The sequence below is a fragment of the Atractosteus spatula genome, chromosome 1 (assembly GCF_055471065.1).
Source record: "Atractosteus spatula isolate fAtrSpa1 chromosome 1, fAtrSpa1.hap1, whole genome shotgun sequence".
Lineage (NCBI taxonomy): Eukaryota > Metazoa > Chordata > Actinopteri > Semionotiformes > Lepisosteidae > Atractosteus > Atractosteus spatula.
This window is the reverse complement of record NC_142706.1, coordinates 20,811,095-20,834,395: the sequence shown is the minus strand read 5'-3', so window position 1 is coordinate 20,834,395 and position 23,301 is coordinate 20,811,095. Positions and strand designations below refer to the sequence as shown.

The 23,301-nt window shown below is 36.5% G+C and overlaps 1 protein-coding gene across 1 annotated transcript in view; it reads left to right on the top strand.

The window, feature by feature from the left end:
• The window catches only part of cntln (centlein, centrosomal protein), a 190,471-nt gene that overhangs the window by 87,310 nt on the left and 79,860 nt on the right, over positions 1-23,301 (top strand). Inside the window, exon 14 of the mRNA XM_088933536.1 lies at positions 13,171-13,271. Within this exon, the coding sequence (XP_088789662.1) occupies positions 13,171-13,271 (101 nt within the window). The remainder of the gene's footprint in view (positions 1-13,170; positions 13,272-23,301) is intronic.

The following is a 23,301-nucleotide window of genomic DNA, read 5'->3' as shown; positions in this document are numbered from 1 at the left end:
GTACTCTTAGTGGATTAGTGGAATATTAGCACGTGTAAACACAGATTTATTCCAAATACTTACTCCTGCATGTACTTCTGAGTCTCACAGGGAATTGTGGTCTGTAGGAACTAAACCTTGCAGCATTTTGTGTGAATGAAAATCAAATAATCAGTGTGCTGCAAGATGAGTATAAAAAATTTTCACGTAATGAATGGTTACATGCAGTGCAAGAGGAACTATTTCAAGAAATGGTACAAAAATGAATGAAGCAGAAATACTGTATATTATCAACCAAGTCATGCACAGACGGAAGGCCCCGGAAACTACTTTTTGGATTGCTAAAAAGCAAACAGAACAAAAGTGTCACATTCATCCAGGTTTACTCATTCTGACATGATGAATAACATTTTAGGCAACTGGTCATTAGTATCCTGTCATGGGTGCATGGATGTCAGAACTGAGGAATCTGAGGAAAATACCATAAGCGAGACTTGGTTACCCAAAGACCCTTTCTAGCTTTATATAACATTAACCAATTTGGGTCTGCAGTTCTCAATAGTTATGTACACTGTAAGTGTACAACAACTGTAGTTACTGTGTGGCTGACAAATACAATAAATGACCTTTTGTATAACACTATATAAAATAAGCGCACCAGAGTGAAAGCCTGTTTGGTATGCAGATACTGCACAATGTTAAATGGAAGCCAATGAGCAAGTCATAAGACCAACTGCATTTTCTTTTTTTTCCTTTTTCACGCTATCTGATCAAGAAGAGTACACAGCATGTTTATGAATGTCAAAATGTCCAAATGTCAAAGTGTTTCTTTTATCTTGCATTATAAAACAGGGACAAAAATGTAAATAAATGAAAAACGGCTAAATGTCCAGTTTACTGCTATTGTGCAGGATGATATTGTACCGTCACAATACTGCACATACTCGGACGAGGTAATGTAGTATTTGAATATTTATATAAGCAGCAACTTAAAATATAGCTTAGTAATGTTATAAGAAAATTAAAATGAAAGGCATTTCACTTCTTGCCTTCTTAAGTGATTAGAGGAATGCTTTGAGTCTGTCTTTTGTTTGTCTTCGGTTTTCCCTAAGTGCTCTGGTTACCTCTCACCTTCCAAAGAGATGGCTTGGTTAATTTGTGTCTCTAAATTGTCCATGTAAGCTGTGTGATAGCTTGTATCCCATTTAAATGTGTAGTCCTGCTTTCTGATCATGCTTCCTAGATAGGATCTGGGATACTGTGACACTTAACCAGAAATAAGCAGCTTTCTGATGATGGATATACTGTAAGTGTAATCATTCCGGTTTGAGCATCAAAATTTTTACAAAAATTAAATGTCTTTATGGTTGCAACTCATGCCTTTGAATCATTTAATTAAATCCTTCATTTCTAGAAGCCCTCAGTATGTAGAAGTAAGGTTTTAAAATATGCACACAGGGTATGCAAAGATTCTCAGTTACGGTATGACTCGATTTTAATGATAAACCCTTTTTGATAGAACTGAAGGTTTTCAGCCTTTAAGGGCCTGAATGAGGCTGGTAGGTTTAGACAAGAAAGTAAGTTGTTGCCTGAAACAAATTCCCCAAAAAGTTGAGAAATAAGGTGAGGAATAAACTGTTGTCCTGTGTCACCTGACCAATTAGAGGAAAACAATTGGTTGGGTGTCTATTAAAGACCGGAAGCAGACGATGCCAGGTGCCTTCAGCCTCTGCTGTCTACAGAGCCTCTTTTATGTGTTACACCAGAAGCAGGAGGGAGCAAGGAAAGGATTGACCAACGAGCTTACTTGTATTTTTTTAGAAGAATTTTGTAATTTAATTAGAGAGTTTAATTTGATGTCAGTAGGCATCTTATCTACCCAGCTGTTTTTGGAGAGGTTACAAAGAAGTTGGTCAAACTAAGGTCTTGATTTCCCCTCTCTATAAATAGAAAAGCACATTATGTTTGGATTGGATAGAGTATGGCCACTACCCATCCAACTGCCCTCACGGAGCTAGACAAGATGCCCAAAGGTCCAGGATAATTAAGTGTCCAGATTATAGTCTGTTGTAAAGCTGTCAGACCAGAAGCATGAAAAGGAGAATGAGTAAAAAAATGCAGCCAGAAACAGGTGAGCTGCAGCGCATAAGTAGGAACCTGATGACGGTGATTCCTGAGGCCATAGAATCCTGTACAAAAACAAATGGAAAGAGAAGAAAAGAGATGCAGGTCAATATAAAGAAGGAAAGAATTTGCCCTCCACCTTGGAGTGTGAGGAGGAAACAAAGTCTTTCCCCAAGAAACTGTGCCACAAAGATGAAATTAACATCTCCAGAGCTACTGGAAAGAGATGGGAGGATGTTTCCGACTTCTGGAGGGCCGGAAGTCTGTAACAGTGACACAGCTAAAGAGTTTCTGGGACAGTTGGAAATGGCAAAGCTAGATACACAGAAAAAACGTGAGGCGGAAGTCTGGTAGCAGCTGGGCAAGAGTGAGAGTATCTAGGATGCAGAGGTAGCTGGGACTCAGAGACAGATGCATCTTAGCCAGTTACAACCCAAGCTTAAATTAACCATTGCAAACTTGAATTGCACCCAGGAGCAGCTAATCCAAAAGAAGAAAATGAGGAATTCCAAGGAATGGATATAAATGAGAAGGACAAGCCTTTTGTGAAGAGGCACTGGTCCAAGAAGAAGGAAAACATTCCTTGATGGGTCATGCATTCAGGATGATTCTTGTTTCCAAATAAGCAAGAGTAACACTTGCTGGATGTTTTTTTTTTTAATTTATCTATAGCCCATGTTTAAAGAGTTCTTGAAGGTGAGGAAGAAGGAGCTCCATTCATCAGAGTTAAAGGCAGATTCTGTGTGCCTTCAGAAGCGGATGAGGTGATCTTAAGTCAAGCAAGTTATTGCCAGAGAGCCTATTGATGGAGGCGCAGGATCAGAAAATTCTTTTGGCAGGGATGAAGGAGAGAATGACAACCTTGTGCCCGAGGAAGACCACAAGAACGAATAAAACTGCCCACTGCTGCCTTTTCGAGACCCTGGGGTCAAGCTTCGAATTGAGAATTAAGACATAGACCTGCCAGATCTTCCCTAACTAGGAATTAAAGAAGAAACGGAGGTCCATGTAACTGAGGAGGAAGGGCAGCCTGACCATCCTTTGACAGAGAAAGAAGCTGAAGCCTCCCAAGTGTCCACTTGAGATGGAGAGATAGCTGCAGCAACCAAAGATCCCAACACCCCATAAGATGGACAGGCTGCTACCATTGTTCCAAAACAGTGAAATATGTTGGGTGAATGGTCCAGGAAGAAGAATGTCTGCAGCTTGTCCTGCCTTTCCTCACGTTTTCTCTTACCTTTGAGGTGATGCGGAATTACACGGAGGGAAAGATATGCAAAAGAACCTCAAGCGCAGTCCTTTGTAAAGAACAAGATAAGTCCTTTGTGAAGAGGCACTGATCCAAGAAGAAGGAAAGCATTCCTTGATGGATCTTGCATACAAGATGATTCTTGTTTCCAGATAAGCAAGAGTAAAACTTGCCAGATGGATTTGTAAAAGGAAACTTAAAATTGTTCCACTAGGTCCTTAAAATTCAAAGTACAGTTTTTTTTCCTTAAGTTCTCTTAGGCCTGTTAATATCTTAAGGTCCAGTATCTGATTCATCTAGGTGGAATCAGTGAAGTTGGATTGGAAATTCACATTCATATTGAGATATATCTAGCAGGATATTGTACCACTGCAGCTGCACGGACACCTCAATAATCACTTTATCTCACTTTTCAGCCATGCTTTGGGTGGTGGAAGTCACTTTTAAGATAAGGGGCACTTATATAGGTGTTTAAAGACCTCTAGTACACAGCAGTATTTTAGATATCATTTTTAGTGATGTGCAGGTTGGCTTTTTTTTTTACCCGCACCCACCCACGGTTGTGAAGAAATTAACCCACACCCGCCCGACCCGATCTAAAATCTTTTTTTTTAACCCGAGCCCGCCCGACTCGTGTTGTGAGTCAACCCGTGCTTCACTAATCATTATATTTTGTACTCTGGTCCGGTCTTCTTACTCTTGATAATGGAGTCTTTTCTTGTGTGCATAGTGTGAACAGATAGCCCACTCATGCTTGGGTTCAGTTGTTCAGTTAAGCCACTTGTGTGAATATTGTTACCCTCATTTCTAAGTTTCTACAGGTCTGTATTCGTGCACAACCGAGGTGTATAGTCGGTTGCTGCCTTTTGAGGTTTTTGGATGCTGCTTTTCATTACATTCGCTTTATCTGCTCAGGTTTACTCACTTTTAATGAGACTAGAACCTTTTGTGAATGAGACCCTTAAAGTGTAGAACTCCATTTTTAGTGTAATATATTTTGCATTCTCTTATAAAGTTAATTGTAAAGACTGATCTTTTTCTTTGATCTGTTGAATTCTCTTTAATTTTTCTTATATCCATATTTATATCGACGGAGGTACTTGAATACCCATTTTACGTTTTTTTAATGCAAATGTCCTAGATTCAGTATAATTCTACAGCATATATGAATTCTTTAACATCATATAACCTCCATGACATGCAAAGCTGTCATCAAGGTTAAGGTGACCAAGTTATAGACGGTCCCCAATATACTGTACGTTAGGGTTAGGGAACATAAGGTCGAGACTTAAAACGAAACAACATACAGTATATAGGGAAAATTTACCCATTAGAAACATTAAAGACTGTAAGAGGATAACCTCATTCACACTTATCTTGACCTTTAAAATGATCAAAAAATCATTTTAAATAAGATTTTTAACAAACTTTCATAACCAAACTCTCATTTATATTCTCAAACCTTGAGAAATGGATAGGTTGTGCCTGATTGTTGAAGCTACTGGGCTTCTTCTTATGTTTAGCACCTGCACTTACGCTCTTGGAACTCATCTTTCTGGATGTAAAGATAGAATATGATAGCATTCTCTGATGTTCCCCACCAGCCAAGCAAAACGCTATATACTGTATGAGTATGTAACAATATAAGTCCATAGCAATATACTCAAGTGCAGGAAACGGTTTTGTTGCAATCCCAAAAAGAACATTCGTGCTGGAATCGCGTCCCCAATATCTCGACGTCAGTGCGAGGAAATGTATATCAGATTGGAGTATAACAGGGACTCTCTGTATTGATTTTATGACTTGATTTGCACCTTCTATATGATGTTGTGGTATCCATGACATAGAACCTGAAGACCCAAATGGGTTTTGTACTTCCTCGGAAAGGATTAATTCCTCATAGGTTTTATTTTTTGTATATCTTGAACCTCCTTAATACACTGCTTTGACAATGCAGACACAATTAATTTTTTGGCAGTTTGTACAACACATATACTATATAAGTCTGCATCAGTAAACACATAGGCATATACTGTATGCAAGCTTAAACTCATATATTTATTAACAAAGTGATGACAAAATCACTGTTTAAGCCTTTTAGGCTTTCCTAGTTGTAGTTATTTATTAGTAACTAGTTTTGGAATGACTAGAGACATCAGATGTTTTCATACCAATAATTTAAATTGAATGAATGGCGTTTACTGTATATAGTCCAAACCAAAGGATCTCAAAGCACTTCACGTATAGGAGGGTACCCACTTCAAACAGCTCTCACCTAGGGAACACACAGCAGCCACGCTACTGTACATCAGCAGCCCCTCTGCACAACAGACCAGGTAGTAGAGAACTGAGAAATTGTCTCTCCAATTCAATTAAGTTGCAGCTTGGTTCATAACCTCTAGTAAATCAGTTTAAAAGAAAACTGCCAAAATTATATGCGCAATTAAAGAAAAGGAAATATGTTTTGTAATTGATTCATACAGTATTTCTTCCTCAGTGTAAGATGGACTGAATTATTTCCCAGAGGTAATACTGTAAATTTCAATAATTATTACTGCTTTATTATTTTAAAAAAAATGAACTTGCACTGTTTAATTGCCTTTCACATGAATTGAAGATTTTCATCTGTGTAAAAGTACCTTACAAATATAAAAACAGCTTGATTTTCTCAAAAACATCACCTACCCATATGTATCTAATGAAGGCAGGAATTCCTTAATAGACCATTAATATCTGGAGTTTTACCCAGGCTTTAGCAAATTATGTAATGGTCCTGGCTGGCTATGTGTAACACAGAAATGTAATGCTCATTCCATTTTTATTTAAAATTCTCAAATATATGTTAACCAAGGTGTTACGTTGCTTTATTTTTTATCAAGAATATTTAATCAGAGAAAACCTCTGAAGTAGAGACAGTTGCTGTCCTGAGAGGCACAAATTGAGAGTAAGTCAACATCTGTTATTCAAATTGAAGTATTCACACAAGAATCACAGGTTACAAAATGAAAAATAAATAAACATTTCAGAAACAATTACGTGCAGTTGACAAAACCATGTTATCATCTGTCAAGGAATCCCTGAACTATAGGAAGAATTTTCTTAGGTACTTAGGAGTTGAACCTGAGCAACTAATAAAATCGCAAGCAGTGCCTTTTGGATTTCTGGAGTTAGGAGAAAGTCTCAGGTTTCCCTGTGGTGTTAGACCTGGTCTGAAGTGCTTCTGGTTGAAAAAGGCTTTTGAGAAAGTTCAGTCAAGAACAAATGGGAGAAAAATAACTCATTTACACCAGGAGGAAACAGTTAGAAAATAATAACCTTTAATAGATGCCAAGCACGCACTTTTCATGCAACTGTTCAGCAGCTTTGATGGATAACTAGGGAAAAATCAGTAAGTCAAAAGCACCCTGACCCTTGAGATGGATTCAAACCTTGATACAATAACTATTGAATTAAATTGACAACTCAGGTGTATAAAGGTTTATGTGTACTTCCCAAGGCGTGAGCTACTGTTTGCTCATACTGTATATCATTTATCTGTATCATTGAAGACCATTGTAAAGATGACAGAGTAGTGTTCTGGAGACAATGTCAATGTGAGATGGTTCATTAACATGGAGCAACATCAAGAGGGTGTGAGGGCTGTTTGAGAAATTTGAGTGGTCAGAGACGGATTTCGATGTGCCCTGTGGTGGGTGTCCAGTAACACCAGTGGAAAGTCTGTGTGGAGACTGCAGGGCGACCTTAGTGTTTCTGTCCCTGTAGTGGATGGCAGTGGTGCAGCAACAGTAAAATAGGGACCAACACTTTATGCTACAGTTCCTGATAAGATAATTTTATAATAGCATTTTAGAACATTTAATAGCTAAGTTTTTACATAATTCACACTAATTTACAGTCACAGAAAGCTTTAATACTTACTGTAGTTTGCATACAATAGTACTAGTTTGCATTAAATCAGATAAAAACTTAAATTTCTCCTGACTGCTACAAACTAGGGGTACTTTTCATCAGTTAATATTTGAGAAACCTAAAATTCAGCCTTTTAATGTGAAGGTGTTTAAAACTAAAACCTTTGTTTCTACCTTTTTAACACATGGTTAAACTTAGTAAAGTAAATAGTAAAGACTATAGGGGTTAGGTTAAGGTAAATGGAATCTGGCAGGAAAAATCTCTTTCTTTTGTGTATGTATGTGTGTTACTGACAAATTTCTGCTTTTCATGGCTGACCGGGCTTTGTGCAGCACACGTGCAAGTGCATCAATAATCCTTTGCCAAAACCTTCTGCTTCGTTTACGTCTAGACATTTACACGAGGGAGTAACATTTTTTTTTGTTACTCAAAGGAACTGACAAATCCTCGAAGCACTTCACGAAACCAGAAAATATTAGATTCTTAGGGAGTTCATTGTGGACTAGAGTAGCCTGGTGAGGTGGGGAGTGCCATGGGAGACAGGAGAAACGAAAGAATGGGGCACATTAAAAGGATGGATGAAATCAGATCACCTTGCATTTAGAATGCTTTTACCACTAAGGCTTGCAGTCACATGGCCTCTGCTCCGAATTCCCCATAGCCCATCAAATGCCTTTGTTGAAGTATGTGTGAAACACATGCTGTCTGCTGTTCCTATCGCTTCATCTGTTTTCTGCTCCGTGGCTGCTTTGGCAGCATAATGACAGGTCACAGCGGTCCCAGATAACTGTAACTCCCCCGAGTCACTGTATGAGTTTTTTTTCTTTCTCTGAAGGTGTGAATTGGTATTCATGTCTTTTACATCTTTTCTTCCACGCTCTTTTCAAATGAAGCTGCATGTTGTGGCCGGAGATGGAATGGCACCCTTTAAGTTTGAGTTGATTTTTTTTTTTTCTTCCTGGCAGCTGCAACCTACGCTTAAGCGATATTGTACGGAATCTTATTTGGTAAGAGACACAAAAGCTTTGGGTGGCACAGTAGTGCAAGTGACCTTGCAGCGCGGAGACCCTGCGTTCAGTTCCTGAGGTGCTATCTGTGTGGAGTCTGTATGTTCCACCCATGTTCATATGTTTTTTCTCTGGGTGCTCCAGTTTTCTCCCACCGTCCAGAGACTTACTGGTAGGTTATTTGACTGGGAAGATCAGCTCTGGTGAGAGTGTGTGCGTGTGTGTGTTTGTGTGTGCCCAGTGATGTTGGTGTTGGTGTTGGTATTGGTGTGCTGTCCACGATGAACCCCTCCTTGCACCCATTGCTTACCAAGACAGACTCTTGCTCCCTTGCGATTCTGAATTGGATGAAGCTGTTATAAAATGGATTGATGGACCAAAGCTATACTGGAAGTTTGAATGCTCTTGTTAAAATCCCGCTTTGCTGTGCTGTGTTATGTAAATGTACAGTATTAGAACACCCCATTTCTTCCATATAGAATTTTTCTTTTAGTTTATAATTTGTACATAAAATCAATCCAATGAAGCTGTGTGAGGAAACCATTGACTGGCATAATAATAATTTAATATGCTTCTCATAGACCAAATCCTACCAATGAAAACCAGAAGAGTAAAGAATTATCTGTCAGACAAAAATAGGGTCACTGTTGCTGTAGTAACTTTAGCAGTGTGTAAATGGATTACTTTTACAGAGACGCTAAGTGACCATAAGTAGGTAACAACTAGTGCAGCCCCAATTAAGGGTTGTACAGAATGTAAATTACTTCATGAAATTTGTTGCCTATGGAATTGCACTCTCTGTGCTGTTGCACCACTGGCTCTGTTTCATTCCACTTCAGGAACAAGCTGTTCATATGTAAACAGACCGTCTGGCTCAGTATTGTTGCGTGTAAGAGTACAAAGTAGTACATTAAAGGTTGCCACAGAAACACTTTAGGTACAGGCTGTTAAAGCTTTGTAAGCGAGAGAGAGACAAAAAAGGAGGAATTTCGGTAATAGAGATGTTGGTAGAGCAGCAGGGGCTGTCATTGTTAAAGCTGGCTAAATGCAAACTTTTAATTGCCCATGAAAGACAACCACCACTTCCCCAGTTTAACTGAACCATAGTTTAATTTGATTTACAAACTTTTAAACTAATATCTCTTAATGAAGTCTTTGAAAGTTTCTGTCCAACTGCATGCTACAAAACATTCAGTTCTTCCACTAGTGATATGTCATGAAGATTGACATACTGTAGATACTGTATTTTTTTCTCATGTGTGGTAGTAGAGAGGGACATTAAGGAATAGCAGGAAAAAAAGAAGAGAACCTCTTAGATTACCACTACTGTTGTTTCAAAACAAACCTTATAAACGTCTCCATAATGATGCATTCAGTGGTTGTTACCGTTCACAGTAAAAACAAATGCTTGCAATAATAGTGTAAGAAAATTTATGAAGAAATTTGTTTTTTAAAGTTAGAATCAGTAGTTAATTTTTTTTGTTGTTTCCTTGAAACTGGATTCATTATTTGTCCATAACCTCGTCTCACTACATGCTCAGGAGGTATGAAGATGATGTGAAGTGTGGAGCCCCTGTCCCCCTTTTTACACTTTAAGCCCTATAACGTCTTACGCAGAGTTAGTAAAGACCACCCACAGGAGCCCAGCATGCCAAAGCCGTAACTCTGAAGGAGCACAACAAAGGCAGAAGCTTTGGCCAGCAAATGACCAGTTACAACAATTGTGTTAATCCAGATCATAGTCTGTTAATGACATCACCCAAACATGAGCTAGCGGTGTCTGAACCATGGACCTCAGAACATGTTTCTCTACTGGCTGAGCCTCTCTGGAACTCCAGATGTACCCATATGTTGAATAGTATCAACAACATCCAACTGTGGATCAACATTAATAAATAATCTCTGTAACTGGTGTTTTTAACATATATACTGTATGAATGTTCAATATTGTGACTTGTGCTGGTATTTTAGCATAAACCATTCACTTTCAGTATAGAACACATTATAAATCTCCTGTGGCTTTATCACTCTAAATCACTGTGTTGTTATTCTCTCTCCAGTCCACTTTAACAGATCTCTACTCAGTCATTCAGTGATAACCAAATATGTCTAATCTAATATGTTTTTCTCAATCACAGCAGTAATTAAAAAAGTGATACAGCAAATTTTGTTCTCAAATTTCTGGTGGAGAGATTTCTCAAACAGCACTGACATGTCAAAATCCAATATTATAAAATAGAGAAGTAAGAACGGTACCTTTGTTTAAGTGTATGGTACATTTTAAAACAGATCTTAAATTTCTAATCCTAGAAAAAGATAGATATGAATTCCATCACAGGTTTAGTAGGCATAATCCAAAACAGAAAATCCAATTGTACTACATGTTCCAAATATGAGCTCTTTACATTTTAGAAATATGAACACTAAGAAAAATTGTAACTGATTGGTAACTGCTATAATAAAGGAACATATTATTTGTTCAGAAAGAGTGAGTTGGTTCAGTGTTTAAGTATTAGCACAATTTGCAGTTTGTACTTTATACTAATTTGTGTTCATTTTTCATATGCTTCTTAAGGTCATATGTGAATTTGGGAGACAACGTTCCTTTTTGATTAAATTGAGTTTCCTTTTCTTACTGCTGTAACTAGGAACACGTTATGTGTATCATGTGAAATGCCACTCAGGCCTTATGCACTACGACCCATATTATACATGCAGCAATTACCAATCATGATGTCCATTTACTTAATATTGAGTCAGAGCCAAAACGTTCAAAGAATACTGTATAATTTGTGAAATATTTAACAAAGTGAGCATTCTCAAACATCCACTTTCATCTTGCACTTATTTTTGACTGGAACTGCCAATCACAAAATATGAGAAGTGTGTCTGAGGTCAAGCATTTTTGATTGTATTCATTCATTCTTTGTATGAATCAAAATCATATTGGACTGAGTAAGAAAAAATATGCTTGGTATATATATTTATATATTCATATTCATATTTTAGAATATATTAATATTAAATACTGTGGTACTTTGAAATAATATTGATGGAAATCAGTAATATATGTAATTAGAAGGTTTGCAGCAAGTATTTTACAGTATATAAGAAATTGGAATAGAGGTACACATTGTGACAATTTAGGTGTATAAACAATGTCATTTTGATTAGTGTGTTCTGAAACAGTGAATGAATTAGAAATAAACTATTTTCCCAGTTATTTAATCAAGGGCCCAGAACATGTCACCGGTGTAATTTTATGGTGGACATTCTAGGAAAGGGACACATTTTCAGTTTAATTTCCCATTGCCTGCAGGGCCAAGACAGAGTATATTAATTAAAACGACTTCCTTTTAATACAGACACAGCTGCCTCTGTTGTAACCAGAGAAGGGAACTTTTTCCACCTTTCATTCACTACTGGTGTAATTTATATCTAGGAAACATCAGGAAATTGCCACTGGTCTGCTACAGAAAAGGTCCCTTGCTCTGGATAGAGGAAAATATAAAAATAGCTTGACATGGAAGCCCCTTGGAATTTCAGAAAATGTGTTTTGGCTTTCATTCAAAGTTTACAAATATTTGCTGCAGATATAGGGTAAATGAAAAAAAAAATAGGTGCATATTTCAGGTGAAAAACTCTCTGTGGAGTTTGCCTAAATTCTCTGCAGATTTCTTTAGGTCCTAATAATAACTTGAAAGTGCATGTTTGAGCATGGCTTTCTTTCCTCTTAATTAGCCATTAACATGAATCAAAAATAATTGCAGTTAGGTAATTGGGTTTAGTTTCAGTACTTGTCAGTTTTTCTTTTTTTTTTCTCCCAAAGCATGAAGTGCACTATTTTCACAATGCCGTTGTTTTAACACTATAATGCCCATCAGGACTATTTAAAATGTTTGTAGAGGACTGTGAGTTTATGCGTAATGCTTTTTGAACTAAGCAAATTTGTATTTCACAGTGATACATCTACAGACATCTACAGACATTTGGAATGTTAAAATTAAATATGATGATTGCTAAATTTTGAATTCCAAACAACAAAATAATGAAAAAATATTCACATGAGAAATGTTTTGGTATTATTATGTTACAACTATTTCATATATATCCATTTTCTAACTGTTTTATCCAATCCAAGAGAGTCATGGTGGACCCTAGCCTAACCTGTCATTAGGCTAGTCCATTGCAGGGCACACAGAGACAAACCCACACACACTCACACCAGGGCCAATTTCCTCAGAAGCCAATTAACCTGCCACAGCTTCATGTCTTTGAGCTGTGAGAAGAAACCAGAGGACCAAGAAGAAACCAACGCAAACACAGGGAGAACATACAAACTCCACACATATAACACCTCAGGTCCAGAATTGAACCCAGGGCCCCAGCACTGCGAAGCAGCAGTGCTAACCAATGTGTCTTTGTGCTGCTCATTATGAGTCTATATTTATTACAGTTATCTTATCGATGCATTTACATAAATCAAATTTTAACATTCTGTATGACATGGTTTAAGTCCTGGCCAAATAATTTGCTACCATTAAATAACAGGTTTTCAGGCTTTCTTTAGGAATTGTAACTTCAGTATTTGAATTTTTTTTCTCCCCCAACAAAAGATGAATTTGTCACTGATGGAATTAGGCAATATTGTATTATTTATATGAAATGTGCAGTATGGTCCTTAGAAATAGAATACAGTATAGAGCATATCGTATCACTAAAGTATTCCACTGATTAACTAAAGTCAGTATGTGTGAAAACACACAAAACATAGGTCATGTTAGTGCTAAGTAATGGTGAAATAGACATTAGTATTTAGCTCATCTTTAATTAATTTGGCTCACAGAAAGCACTGTCAGTGACATACGAAATTAACAAACCTTGTTTTGCCTGAAATGGCAGAGCCAACCTAGAAGAGGAGCTGGATGTGCTGAGAGTACAGTCGGCGCTGGACAAGGCTACTGTCCAGGAGCTCCGAGTATGTCTTCAGCATGAGCACCAAGGTAAGAGGACCCCCACCAAGATCACTGGCCAACTTAAAAAAACTGACTTCCTTGTTTTTCTTTCTTTTTATTTGAATGTGTTTGTATTTTATTATACTTGCACCAGTGTTCCTTGCATTCACATAATGTTAATTTTATATTGTAAGTCACTCTGCGTAAGAGTATGTAAGAAATCCCCTACCTTAAGATGGCCACTTTCATGGCCTAGTGCTCATGAAAGAGTTCGTATGGAGCTGTGTACTAAGTTGTTCACTAGTAAGTACGATGCTCACAATCAATAGAATTTAATCAGTACCAATTGAAACGAAATAAATGCAGAACTACGTTGGAGACTTAACTTATATCTTAAGAGAAAGTTGTCATTTAATTTCAAAACCTGATCTAGGTTTATTTGTTGATCATCAGTCTACATCCATACAGTATGTTTAGGCTTCTTTGGAATACTGTAATAATTTTTTAAAAAAGTGTGTTCAGAAAAACCTGTATTGGAGCTTATTGGATCACAAAACTATTTCACTGACTACCGTTATGTCAAACATGGAAAAAGAAAGTAGTTCCCTCCAAAAAAATAAAGGGATACTTTAAATTCAAGTTATTCAGTATTTTGTATTCAGTGTTAAAATGTGAATGTGATGTGTTGAATGTGTTGGAGGAGAAATCTCATTTTGAAAGAAAAGAAAATGCATGATCAACTTACTGTATTTTGTGTAACAGATAGAAATCATAATATGGGAACTGCCTAGGTACTGCCTATTGTTTAGTCTTCAGAAACATTAAATCTAAAAGCTGATGTACAGTACTTTCAAGTAATGACTTGATAATATAGTTTTTCACATGTGTATGCCTTCTGCTTTTGTTGTTTTCCAGGAATACAACTGTCCTATTGTAGGAGAAATGTCTGTTATTTGACTGTTTATGGTGGTTTGCTGCTGTTCAGCAGTGTTGGATCAGTTGAGTAATTTAGAAGAGTAGTAGGAATCTAACAGGCACTTTCAAAACAGTAATTTTAACATTTGATATTTGAATGGTTTTATTTAAGGATCATAATTTAAAACCCTTAATCAAGATTTTAATGTAACCATTAATATATGTAAAATCGGAGTGTCACTGATAATTAATAGGTGTGGAACTCAGGGTAAGACTAGATTTGCATATAGTATGTAGAATTTAAAGTTGACTATGTTTTTCTTCTGATACTTGTGTACTGTTAAGAGATAATACTTTTGTACTAATGCTCAAGTAGTTTTCTAGAAGCAAACCTTTACCTAAATACATATTTTTCAAAATAACTGCTTGTGCTCAGATACGACATTTGAATACTTTTTACTTCCCTGTCGAAAGTTCCCACTCAAAGTTGCCTGCATGAATGTTGCATTCATAATGGTGTTAAAAAGAAGTCTCTTTTGAGGTCTTACCACAAAAAGAGGCGACTCAGACTTGCCAAACATGGATAAAATACAATTTTAGCTTTTTTTGGACATGCTCATTAGTGTTATGTTTGGTGTAAAAAATATGACGGTCTTGTAGAGAAAACACTCATGCCCAGTTTGAAATGTGTGGGTTTGTTGTGTTTTGCTGTGATTTTGCGTCTTTGGTCCTGAATCCCTTGTCAACATTGAACCATGTACCAGGTCATGGTGACCAAATACCAAGTTCTTTTGTCTTAAAAGCTTGAGCTTCGCAGAAAAATAGGCATTCTAGCATGCTATTACTGTATAGTTAGCCAAATCGAAAAAGGACTGCTTTACTGCACCCAAAACAATATTCCCAATTGGCCATTTCAATCTCCAAACCTTGATCCAATTGAATATTCTCTCTAACTCAAGGTATTAGTTCACTAACAGAAAGAATCTGAAGGGCTTAGAGCAGTTCTACATGGAGGAATGTTCATAGTTTTGCACTCTCAAGTGTCTAAATCTTCTATCACACTCTAGTTGGTGTCAAGTTAAAGTAATTCCTGTCAGAGGAAGATGTACAAAATAATTCAGGGGTATGAATAAATAGTATGCTCATTTTTCCTGGAATTCAATATAATAAATATAACTTAGTTTGGTCATATTTGATATATTCTGTTAAGATTGCATATAACATTTTTTTCTTTTTTCTTCAAAAGACATAAGCCAGTTTGTAAATATTTCTGTTATTTAATGGGCATTGTTCTTGTTTCATCAGGGGTCCAAAGAAATTTTGAAGACACTTTATCTAATTCATAAGACTTTGTGTGTTATAAATATATCGGTGTGTGAATAACAAGGGCTAATTAAATTAATCATCAGATACAAATTTATTGGCATTGTCAGTGGTTCAGGACGATGAATCAGTTATTTGGAATGTTTTTGGAAAGGCATTTTAAATCCAGATGGGTAGACCTAATAAATGGGCTTTCAATATATCATAATGTATTCTAATATATTCTTTGCATTTTACAACCGAAGCGTAATTGTGATGGTGATGAACTATTTTAAATTAATAAGTACTTTGTAACAGCTGCATAATTATTTTAGTAGTTCTTCCATAAAGTGGCACAAGGACACAGTTATTTGTGTATTAAGATGTGAAGCCATTACAAGGGAGTCCTGTTTGCACTGCATATACAATCAGCTCAAATAATATCCAGGCATATTTACGTGACCCATTTAAAAATGCAGTGAACATGAGTTCAAAATTAGGTATCGAGTTTCCAAGAAGAGTGCCCTGTTGACCCTATATTGCAGATTTTGCTAACACTGGGCTTTTTGTGCTACTTTTCATTGCTGTGGGGGTGATCTGATAAATGGTCATAAGAGCAGTGTTTGCCCTACCACCAGAAAGATTGATCAACAATGATCTACAAACATTCAAATTCGTTTTCACAAACAACATAAAGATATGATTTAAATTAACAGGCTTGCGTATTGTTACAAATGAAGGGCTACGAAAATGACTGAGCAGATTAATTAAATAATTTAAAATTGATCATAATCTCCAACTTGTAAAGATTTCTGCCAAGAATATACCTGAGCAGTTGATATAGTCAGAGGCACATTAATTATTTGTTCTATAGCACAACTTTGGTGAAAAGAGTAATAATCCAGGCACACTTGGTTAAAGAAATATCTATTTACAAAATATTTATTAACAATGACAGTGACATGCACTACATTACATAAACATACAGCATACAACTTACTGTATTTACAAATTTACAGACAAGGCATTTTAAAACCTAAGCCAATTCCACCCAGAAAACCCCAGGCTCCTACCAAATATTTTACAAGTATTAATGCCTACAGAGGCCACAGAAGACATAAGTTACCTTCTATACTAAATATAATACAGCCTACGATTAAAGCTCTCTCTCTCTCTAACCCGGATGCCACAAAATAAATGGTAGCCTATCTTTAATCTAACTTTGTTCTAAAGTGCACCCACAAAGTGGGAGGTGCATAATTAAACCTCAGGAGCTCCTGGTTCTGTAAAAGCTACAGATTAACAAGCTTTCTTAGCAAGATTCAAACACTTAGCTCCAATCACGTTTTTCCTGATGATCTTTAAGTATGGAGTCTTGCCTGGCATAAGCTTCAAGTTCCATCTCCTGTGCTCCTTTCTGTCTTATGGCCTGACATTATTTTCCTCTTTTCCTCTCCTTTTTCTTTCTTGTCTTGATCTGATCTTATATGGTCTCTTTCTGAACTGACACTTAATCATTTACCCAAAATTTATTTAACTAAGAAAAAACAAGGTCAACTTTTATTATTACTTTGATCACAGACTCTGGACCCCCTACATCTCACTTGCTTAGATGATCTGTGACCATGACCTAAAAATTCACAGTGTGCAAGTGTACTTGCAATTTTGACAAGGGCCACCACAAGGTCAGTTCTGAGGAAGCCTTGTTTTGTGTAGGCCTCTTGGGTGACCATCTTTTTTTTCTTTATGAGGTATTTTCTAACACTCTTACAAGCTGACAAGCTGTAGATACAGAACACGCTTCTGGAATTAAAAAAAAAATCTTGTCTCTCCTTTGGTTTGCGTACTTGTCCAAAAAGAACCTACGTCATTATTGCAGCATTTGCGATCCTTCATATCCTGGCTATCGATTGGGATGAGCCACCTAGAAGACACTAACCACACCTCAGACATTTTGACACTTTTATGATTGGACCACAAGAAAGAGATAGACTTGTCTTCCGAAGCGTATTATTAGTAATCACTTCTAGAGAGACCTAAGGGAAACATTTATTGAATCCCTTTAAAAAAAATAACACACTATATCTGCCCCCTCCCTCCCCATCTGTATTGTCCCTGTGACAGACCACAATTTGTTAGCTCTTATCTTAGCCCTTATTTACGATCAGTACTGTGATGGGGATTACCCCTGGGCCTCCAGGAGGAAGCTAAAGCTTTCAATTTGGAAACCAGCATGTGCTAAATGTAATTTCAGTTTTGAGGCAGTTTCATACAGTCCACTGTGTTGGTCTGAATTTCAGATGAGCCCTCCCCACTTCCCACTACAGAATTATGTGTTATCATAAAGGGGGTGAACAAAATAATGGAAAAACCAAGCCATATATGAATATGTATTTACTTATAAGGGGTTGGGCCACCTTTTGCCTTCAAAATTGCTTCAGTCCCTCTAGGAATACTGTTATACATTAAGTACAAGCTTTGAAGGGTTTCTAGTGGAATATTGCACCATTGTTCATGGAGGAATCCCTCCATTTCTTTGAGAGATGAAGGAAGTGGAAATCTACTCCACATGTTTAAGAACTTCCCATAAGGTTTAGATCTGGTGATGGAAGATTTAAGGCCTTTGACTTCATCCTAGTACTCATGAAACCACTCTTGAATCAGTTTAGCAGTGTGTATAGTGTGTTAATGTATTGGAATATAGGAATATCTTGAGTAAACAATATACACCATAGGGTCCACCTGGTCACCTAAGATGGCTTTGTATTCCTTGGTCCTGATTCTTCCATGCAGAATAACAACCAGACTGAATGATTCCCACAAGATGGCTGCCTATAACATAACACATCCATCACCATGTTTAAAAGCTGGGAACAGGCAGTGTAGATTGAGAGCTTTCTCCAAACATAAGCCCATCCAGATGTAGGAAAAAAACTAAAAGAAAATACATCAGACCAATACCTTACCTTCTTCCATTGCTCAGAAGTCCAGGTTTTGTGCTTATTATACCATGTTATGCATTGCTGCGCATTAGCCTTTGGTTACAGGTGGTTACTGAATGGTAGCCCTGCCATAAATATCAACTTTGTGAAGCTTACAACATACAGTGTTTGTTGAGACTGAGGTCACAGAGGTGTAGATCCAGTTTTGAGGTGATTTTTGAGGCCGTCGGTTTGTGTGGTTTTTAACAACTATACTGCTAAGTGTCCTTCTGTAACAATGAGAGCAAATTGATGGTAATGATGCTTAGTGGGGATAAATATATCACTTTGCACTCTAAACTATATTAAATAGAGAAATTATCCTATTAAATAGGTAAATCAATCAGATTATGGCACTGCAGTCAGTCATAGCAGAAAGGATGAGCCAATTAGAATGTGGGGCTCTGCTGTTTCATGGCCATAGTGAGATGCCTTTCAGTGAGAGTTGCATTAATTTCAAAGTCAGCTTATTCAAAGAGGCGGTGGAGCTGCTGTTATTTTCCTTTTTTTTTTCAAGCAGATTCAAAGTGTTGTGATGCTGCTTGATTCATAGGGTTATATTAAGTTATTGTACTCATCTAATTAAAAGCCAGCTACTGTATATAGTTGTTTTGAATTGATATTTAATTATCATCATTGGATCCCTGGCTCTAGTATTTTTACAAACGTTGCTTATATTACTTTTCTCCAGGAAGATTTTACATTCTGCGTTGCTTATATTCATGTTATGTTGATCAAATCAATAAAACTGAAACTAACAAAAACTATGTAGTTCAAGATTTTTTAAAGTTTTATTTTATTTCTTTGAGGAGAGGAAATTTAAGTCTGACCTTGTAATACAGTACATTAAATTAAACTCATTATTATTCTTAAAGTGTTAATGTTTTGTGTCATTTAATTTAGAGAGTTTCTTTCATTGTGATGCTTTGTTTGCCCTTTGTGTTATTATTCTTGTATCTAAACTGCTTCTGAGTTCACAGTTTGCTCTTCCCTTTAAAAATTGAAACTATTTAAAGCCAAGCTGGTCTATAACGACCACTCATGGGAGCATGTGAAATAGGCCTTCACACTTAGTTCATCTTGTTTGCAGGTGATATGAACACCACCGGTTTATTTCATATGCAGTTGTTTGCAAAGTGGTTAAGGAAAAGAAACATCTTTATTTTGTAAACCAGTGAAGGAGTCCATCCGCTTGGTGATATAATTAGAAAACCTAAAAGCCTTTTTGTTCTTAGTTTGGTTTTCCACATAATTGACCTTAAAAGTGGTTACAATTGCACTCCAACACTATCGTAGTAGAGTAAACTGATGCTAGCAATGACAGGGTGAATTTAGACCTTTTGGTTTGAATTGTGGAGCAGGGCAGCGAAAGACATGAAAAGATCCTAAAGGAAATTATATCAACAGAAAGAACAAGCTACTGTAACGGTGTATCAAAAAAATGCACATTATAAATAATTGTGATAAATGTTGAAAATGACAGCTTTCAAAAAACCCCTGTGTTTCTATCAATCTATTCATTTGCTGTCTGTTTTGCCTGGTGAGGGTCATGGCCCTATCTTTCTAATAATTAATTAATTTGTGCACTTGAGTTAATGAAAATTCAGCTTACATTTGCCAACTACACTGCCAGCAGATGTCAAAAGACTTCTTGCTGGCAGTTCCTCAAGTGAAGCGCAATATCCTTTAAAAAAAAGTGACTAAAACTGCAAGATTTTATTGTTTTGATTGATAATATCAGCTGCAGCATTTTTCCATTCTGGGGATTGTTTCAAAGGTGGGACTGCAAAGGTTTCTTCTGTTTTAGAGGTTCCAGTGACATTTCTTCATTTTTCTGAGCACTATCTTGTTAATAGTGCTTGAAATTAATGATGCTTTTTTATGATCACTCAAGTCACAAAAATCTGACACTCCTCCCTTCCTTCTTCCTCAGCACGTGGTTTTGGCTATTTATTAAAGGAATTTCCCCTAGATGTCTGGAGTATCAGATTAAGAAATAGAAAAATTGAAATCATTCAAGCAAGTGCCCATATTTCAGCAAACGCTCGCCCCCCACTTTAAGTAAAGGGTCTTATTTTTTGTTAATTTCCTTGTTTTAATGATGTGCATAAAATAATACCTTGGGAACATCAGTGCACCTCTGTGTTGATATCATCTATGCCATAGTACATAATTCGTTGTTTTTTTTCACAATAAGTGAAAAATTATTGTTTTTATTTGAGGACTGAAACTGAATAACATCTATATTTGTTGAGTGGAATAATCTGTTTGCTAAACAAGTTAGCAGTATTATACTGTATATATACTGTACTATATATACAGTGTGGTGTCTTGCAAAGGTATTCTCCTCCTTACAATGATGTCCATTTTGTTGGATTACAAAGGATACTTTATATAAGCTTTTTCTAAAGTGGATATTTTTAATCAAAACTAGAATGCTCAAACTGTATGAACAGTATGAGTGTGAAAGAAGTTATGTCAGCAAAAACTAAATGTTCCTTAATAATTTGGCCTTTTTACTGTGCTGACCAACAATTATTTTTTAAATTAAATTAGCTTTTGTGATTAATAATGAGATTAATATGAATGATGTGTAATGACGTGACAAGGTAAAAAAGCCGCTGAGAGCTCACTAGCAACAAAATTGAACACTGCAACAAAAGGGAAAAGGGAAGCCAAAAAGAAATCGGAAGACACAAAAGTAACCCAACACTCAGGGCTGCAGAGCCGTAATTGCAAAGAACAAAGAAGTAAACGCAAAACCGTAGAGGAAAAAGAAAACTGGCATAAGGAAGCTACGACGTAGGAAATCGTGCAGTTGCTCAGCTCGTTGTGAAGGGCGAAGGAAGTATTTAAAGAAAATTGGAACTGATACTTAAATAATAACTTAATTAGCTGCCAGCTGGGAATGTCTACCGTGTTAGGGTGTTCTAACAATGCCGGGATGTGTGCTGTCCTGTGTACAGTATGTATGCGGGACTGATCACCAGCGCTTGCTCAGGCGTGACATGATGAGTTCAATATAATATACTGTACACATCATCATAGTAGCATGTATTCAACCCAGTGTTTTCAAGTAATCATAAGTATTAGCACAAATTCACTTTCGGTAGAGTCTAAATGTCATTATTTGGCTGCATAGTTCTAAAAGCAAGACATCAGTGATCCACTGAGCTCAGCAAAATCTTTCTGTAATTATCTGAGATGCTTTGCCAAGCCTTTGCTGCAGCTACTTTGAGTTATTGCCTGTTCTTGGGATGTTCTGATTTCAAGTTTTTTCTTCAGTATGTTGAGCTGCATTTAAATCTGGAGATTGACTTTACCAGAGTAAGACCTGATAACCTCCTCAGTTGCATTGTCCATATGTCTTGGGTCTTTGTTATGCTGAATGGTAAGTATAGAAGCATATTCTGCATAACCAGACAAGTGTTTCTTTAAAGTTCATAATTCTGCAATCTGCTTCTGCTATCATTAGTTTCATCTGCAAGAAATACACATTAGCCAATTCCAGAAGCACTCATGCATGCCCAGGACATGATGTTACCCCACAATTGCAATTGCTTCACAGTTTAGGTGATGTTCTTTGGTTATCTGTTGTTTTCATCTTTCTCCCCATTTTAACCTAAACCTGGTCTCATCTGTCTTTAGAACTCTATTCTTTCCCAGGTTATTTTTGTAACTTTGTTCTCTCCTGGTTTATTTTAGTATTTCTGAGCAAATTCTAATTGGACTTTTCTGTTCTGCATGCTGATGAGAGGTTTACATCTTGCAGGCTTTGCAATTCTACTGTCTCAGTCAACAGTAGATTTTGATACCTTCACCTCTGTACTCTTGAGGATGATGGTGTTTTCACTGACAGTTGTTTTAGGATTTTCCTTGACAGCTTCGATCGTTTCTATGTCATCAACTGCAAATGTGTTTTTTTGCCAAACTAATCTTGGCTGATGGATAATTACACAATGCTTGTTTTTTTTTGCTTCTTCAGTATATTCCAGTGATAATTTTGATTTTCCCAATTTCTGTGCTACGAATCTGAGTTTTTTTTTTCAAAATTGTCTGTTTTTCTTTTTTTCATCTAGATTTTGAGTCTGAAGTCAAAGAGTCAGGTTGATAGGATGTTCACAGCTCTTTTATGAGTGCCTAATTACCCAACACCTGCCCTATAAGAGACGCATATCAGACAATTGTAATATTTTCACTGCCTACAAAATAAAGGGGTTCAGTACTGTCAATCAGAACAAAAAGGGTAGATCTGAACTTAATAAAACATCAAATACTGAAGAACTGTACTTATCAGTCATATTTTGTCTTGAGAAATTATTTAGTTGAAATTATAGTTTGTAGTGAAAATCTCAGTTTAGACTTCACTGTCCAAATACTTTTGGAGAGTCCTGTGTGGCCCACAGACTAAACATTGACTTGCCTGATTTTAATGTTTACTTTCTGCGGAAAATCCGGTGAACAGAAGTTAAAGGTCCAGCGTAAGAGTCTATTATTTTGTAAACCACTATTCAAAATAAATCTAAGTATTCATATCAGCAGCTTTGAGTGGATTTCATAATTGTGGCAGATATATTACTTTGGTACTGTAAGTGTTTTGCTATTACATTTTTTCATTAAACTTTTGCTATTAAAATTTATCATTTTTCTATGCTTTCTATGCTTCTTTTCCAGGATTATCATTCACTGATTTACAGTATGTAAATCATGTTCCCTTATTTCCAAAATTAGTACTGGTAAGAATAATGAAATAACTGGTCAACCAATGAATGCATGCTTCCTCACTATTGACTTAATGTCATCTATAAACACAATGGCGCTGATTCAGTTGAATTCAGTAACAGGCTTGAATAAAAATGAGCAATGCAGACATAACTTAT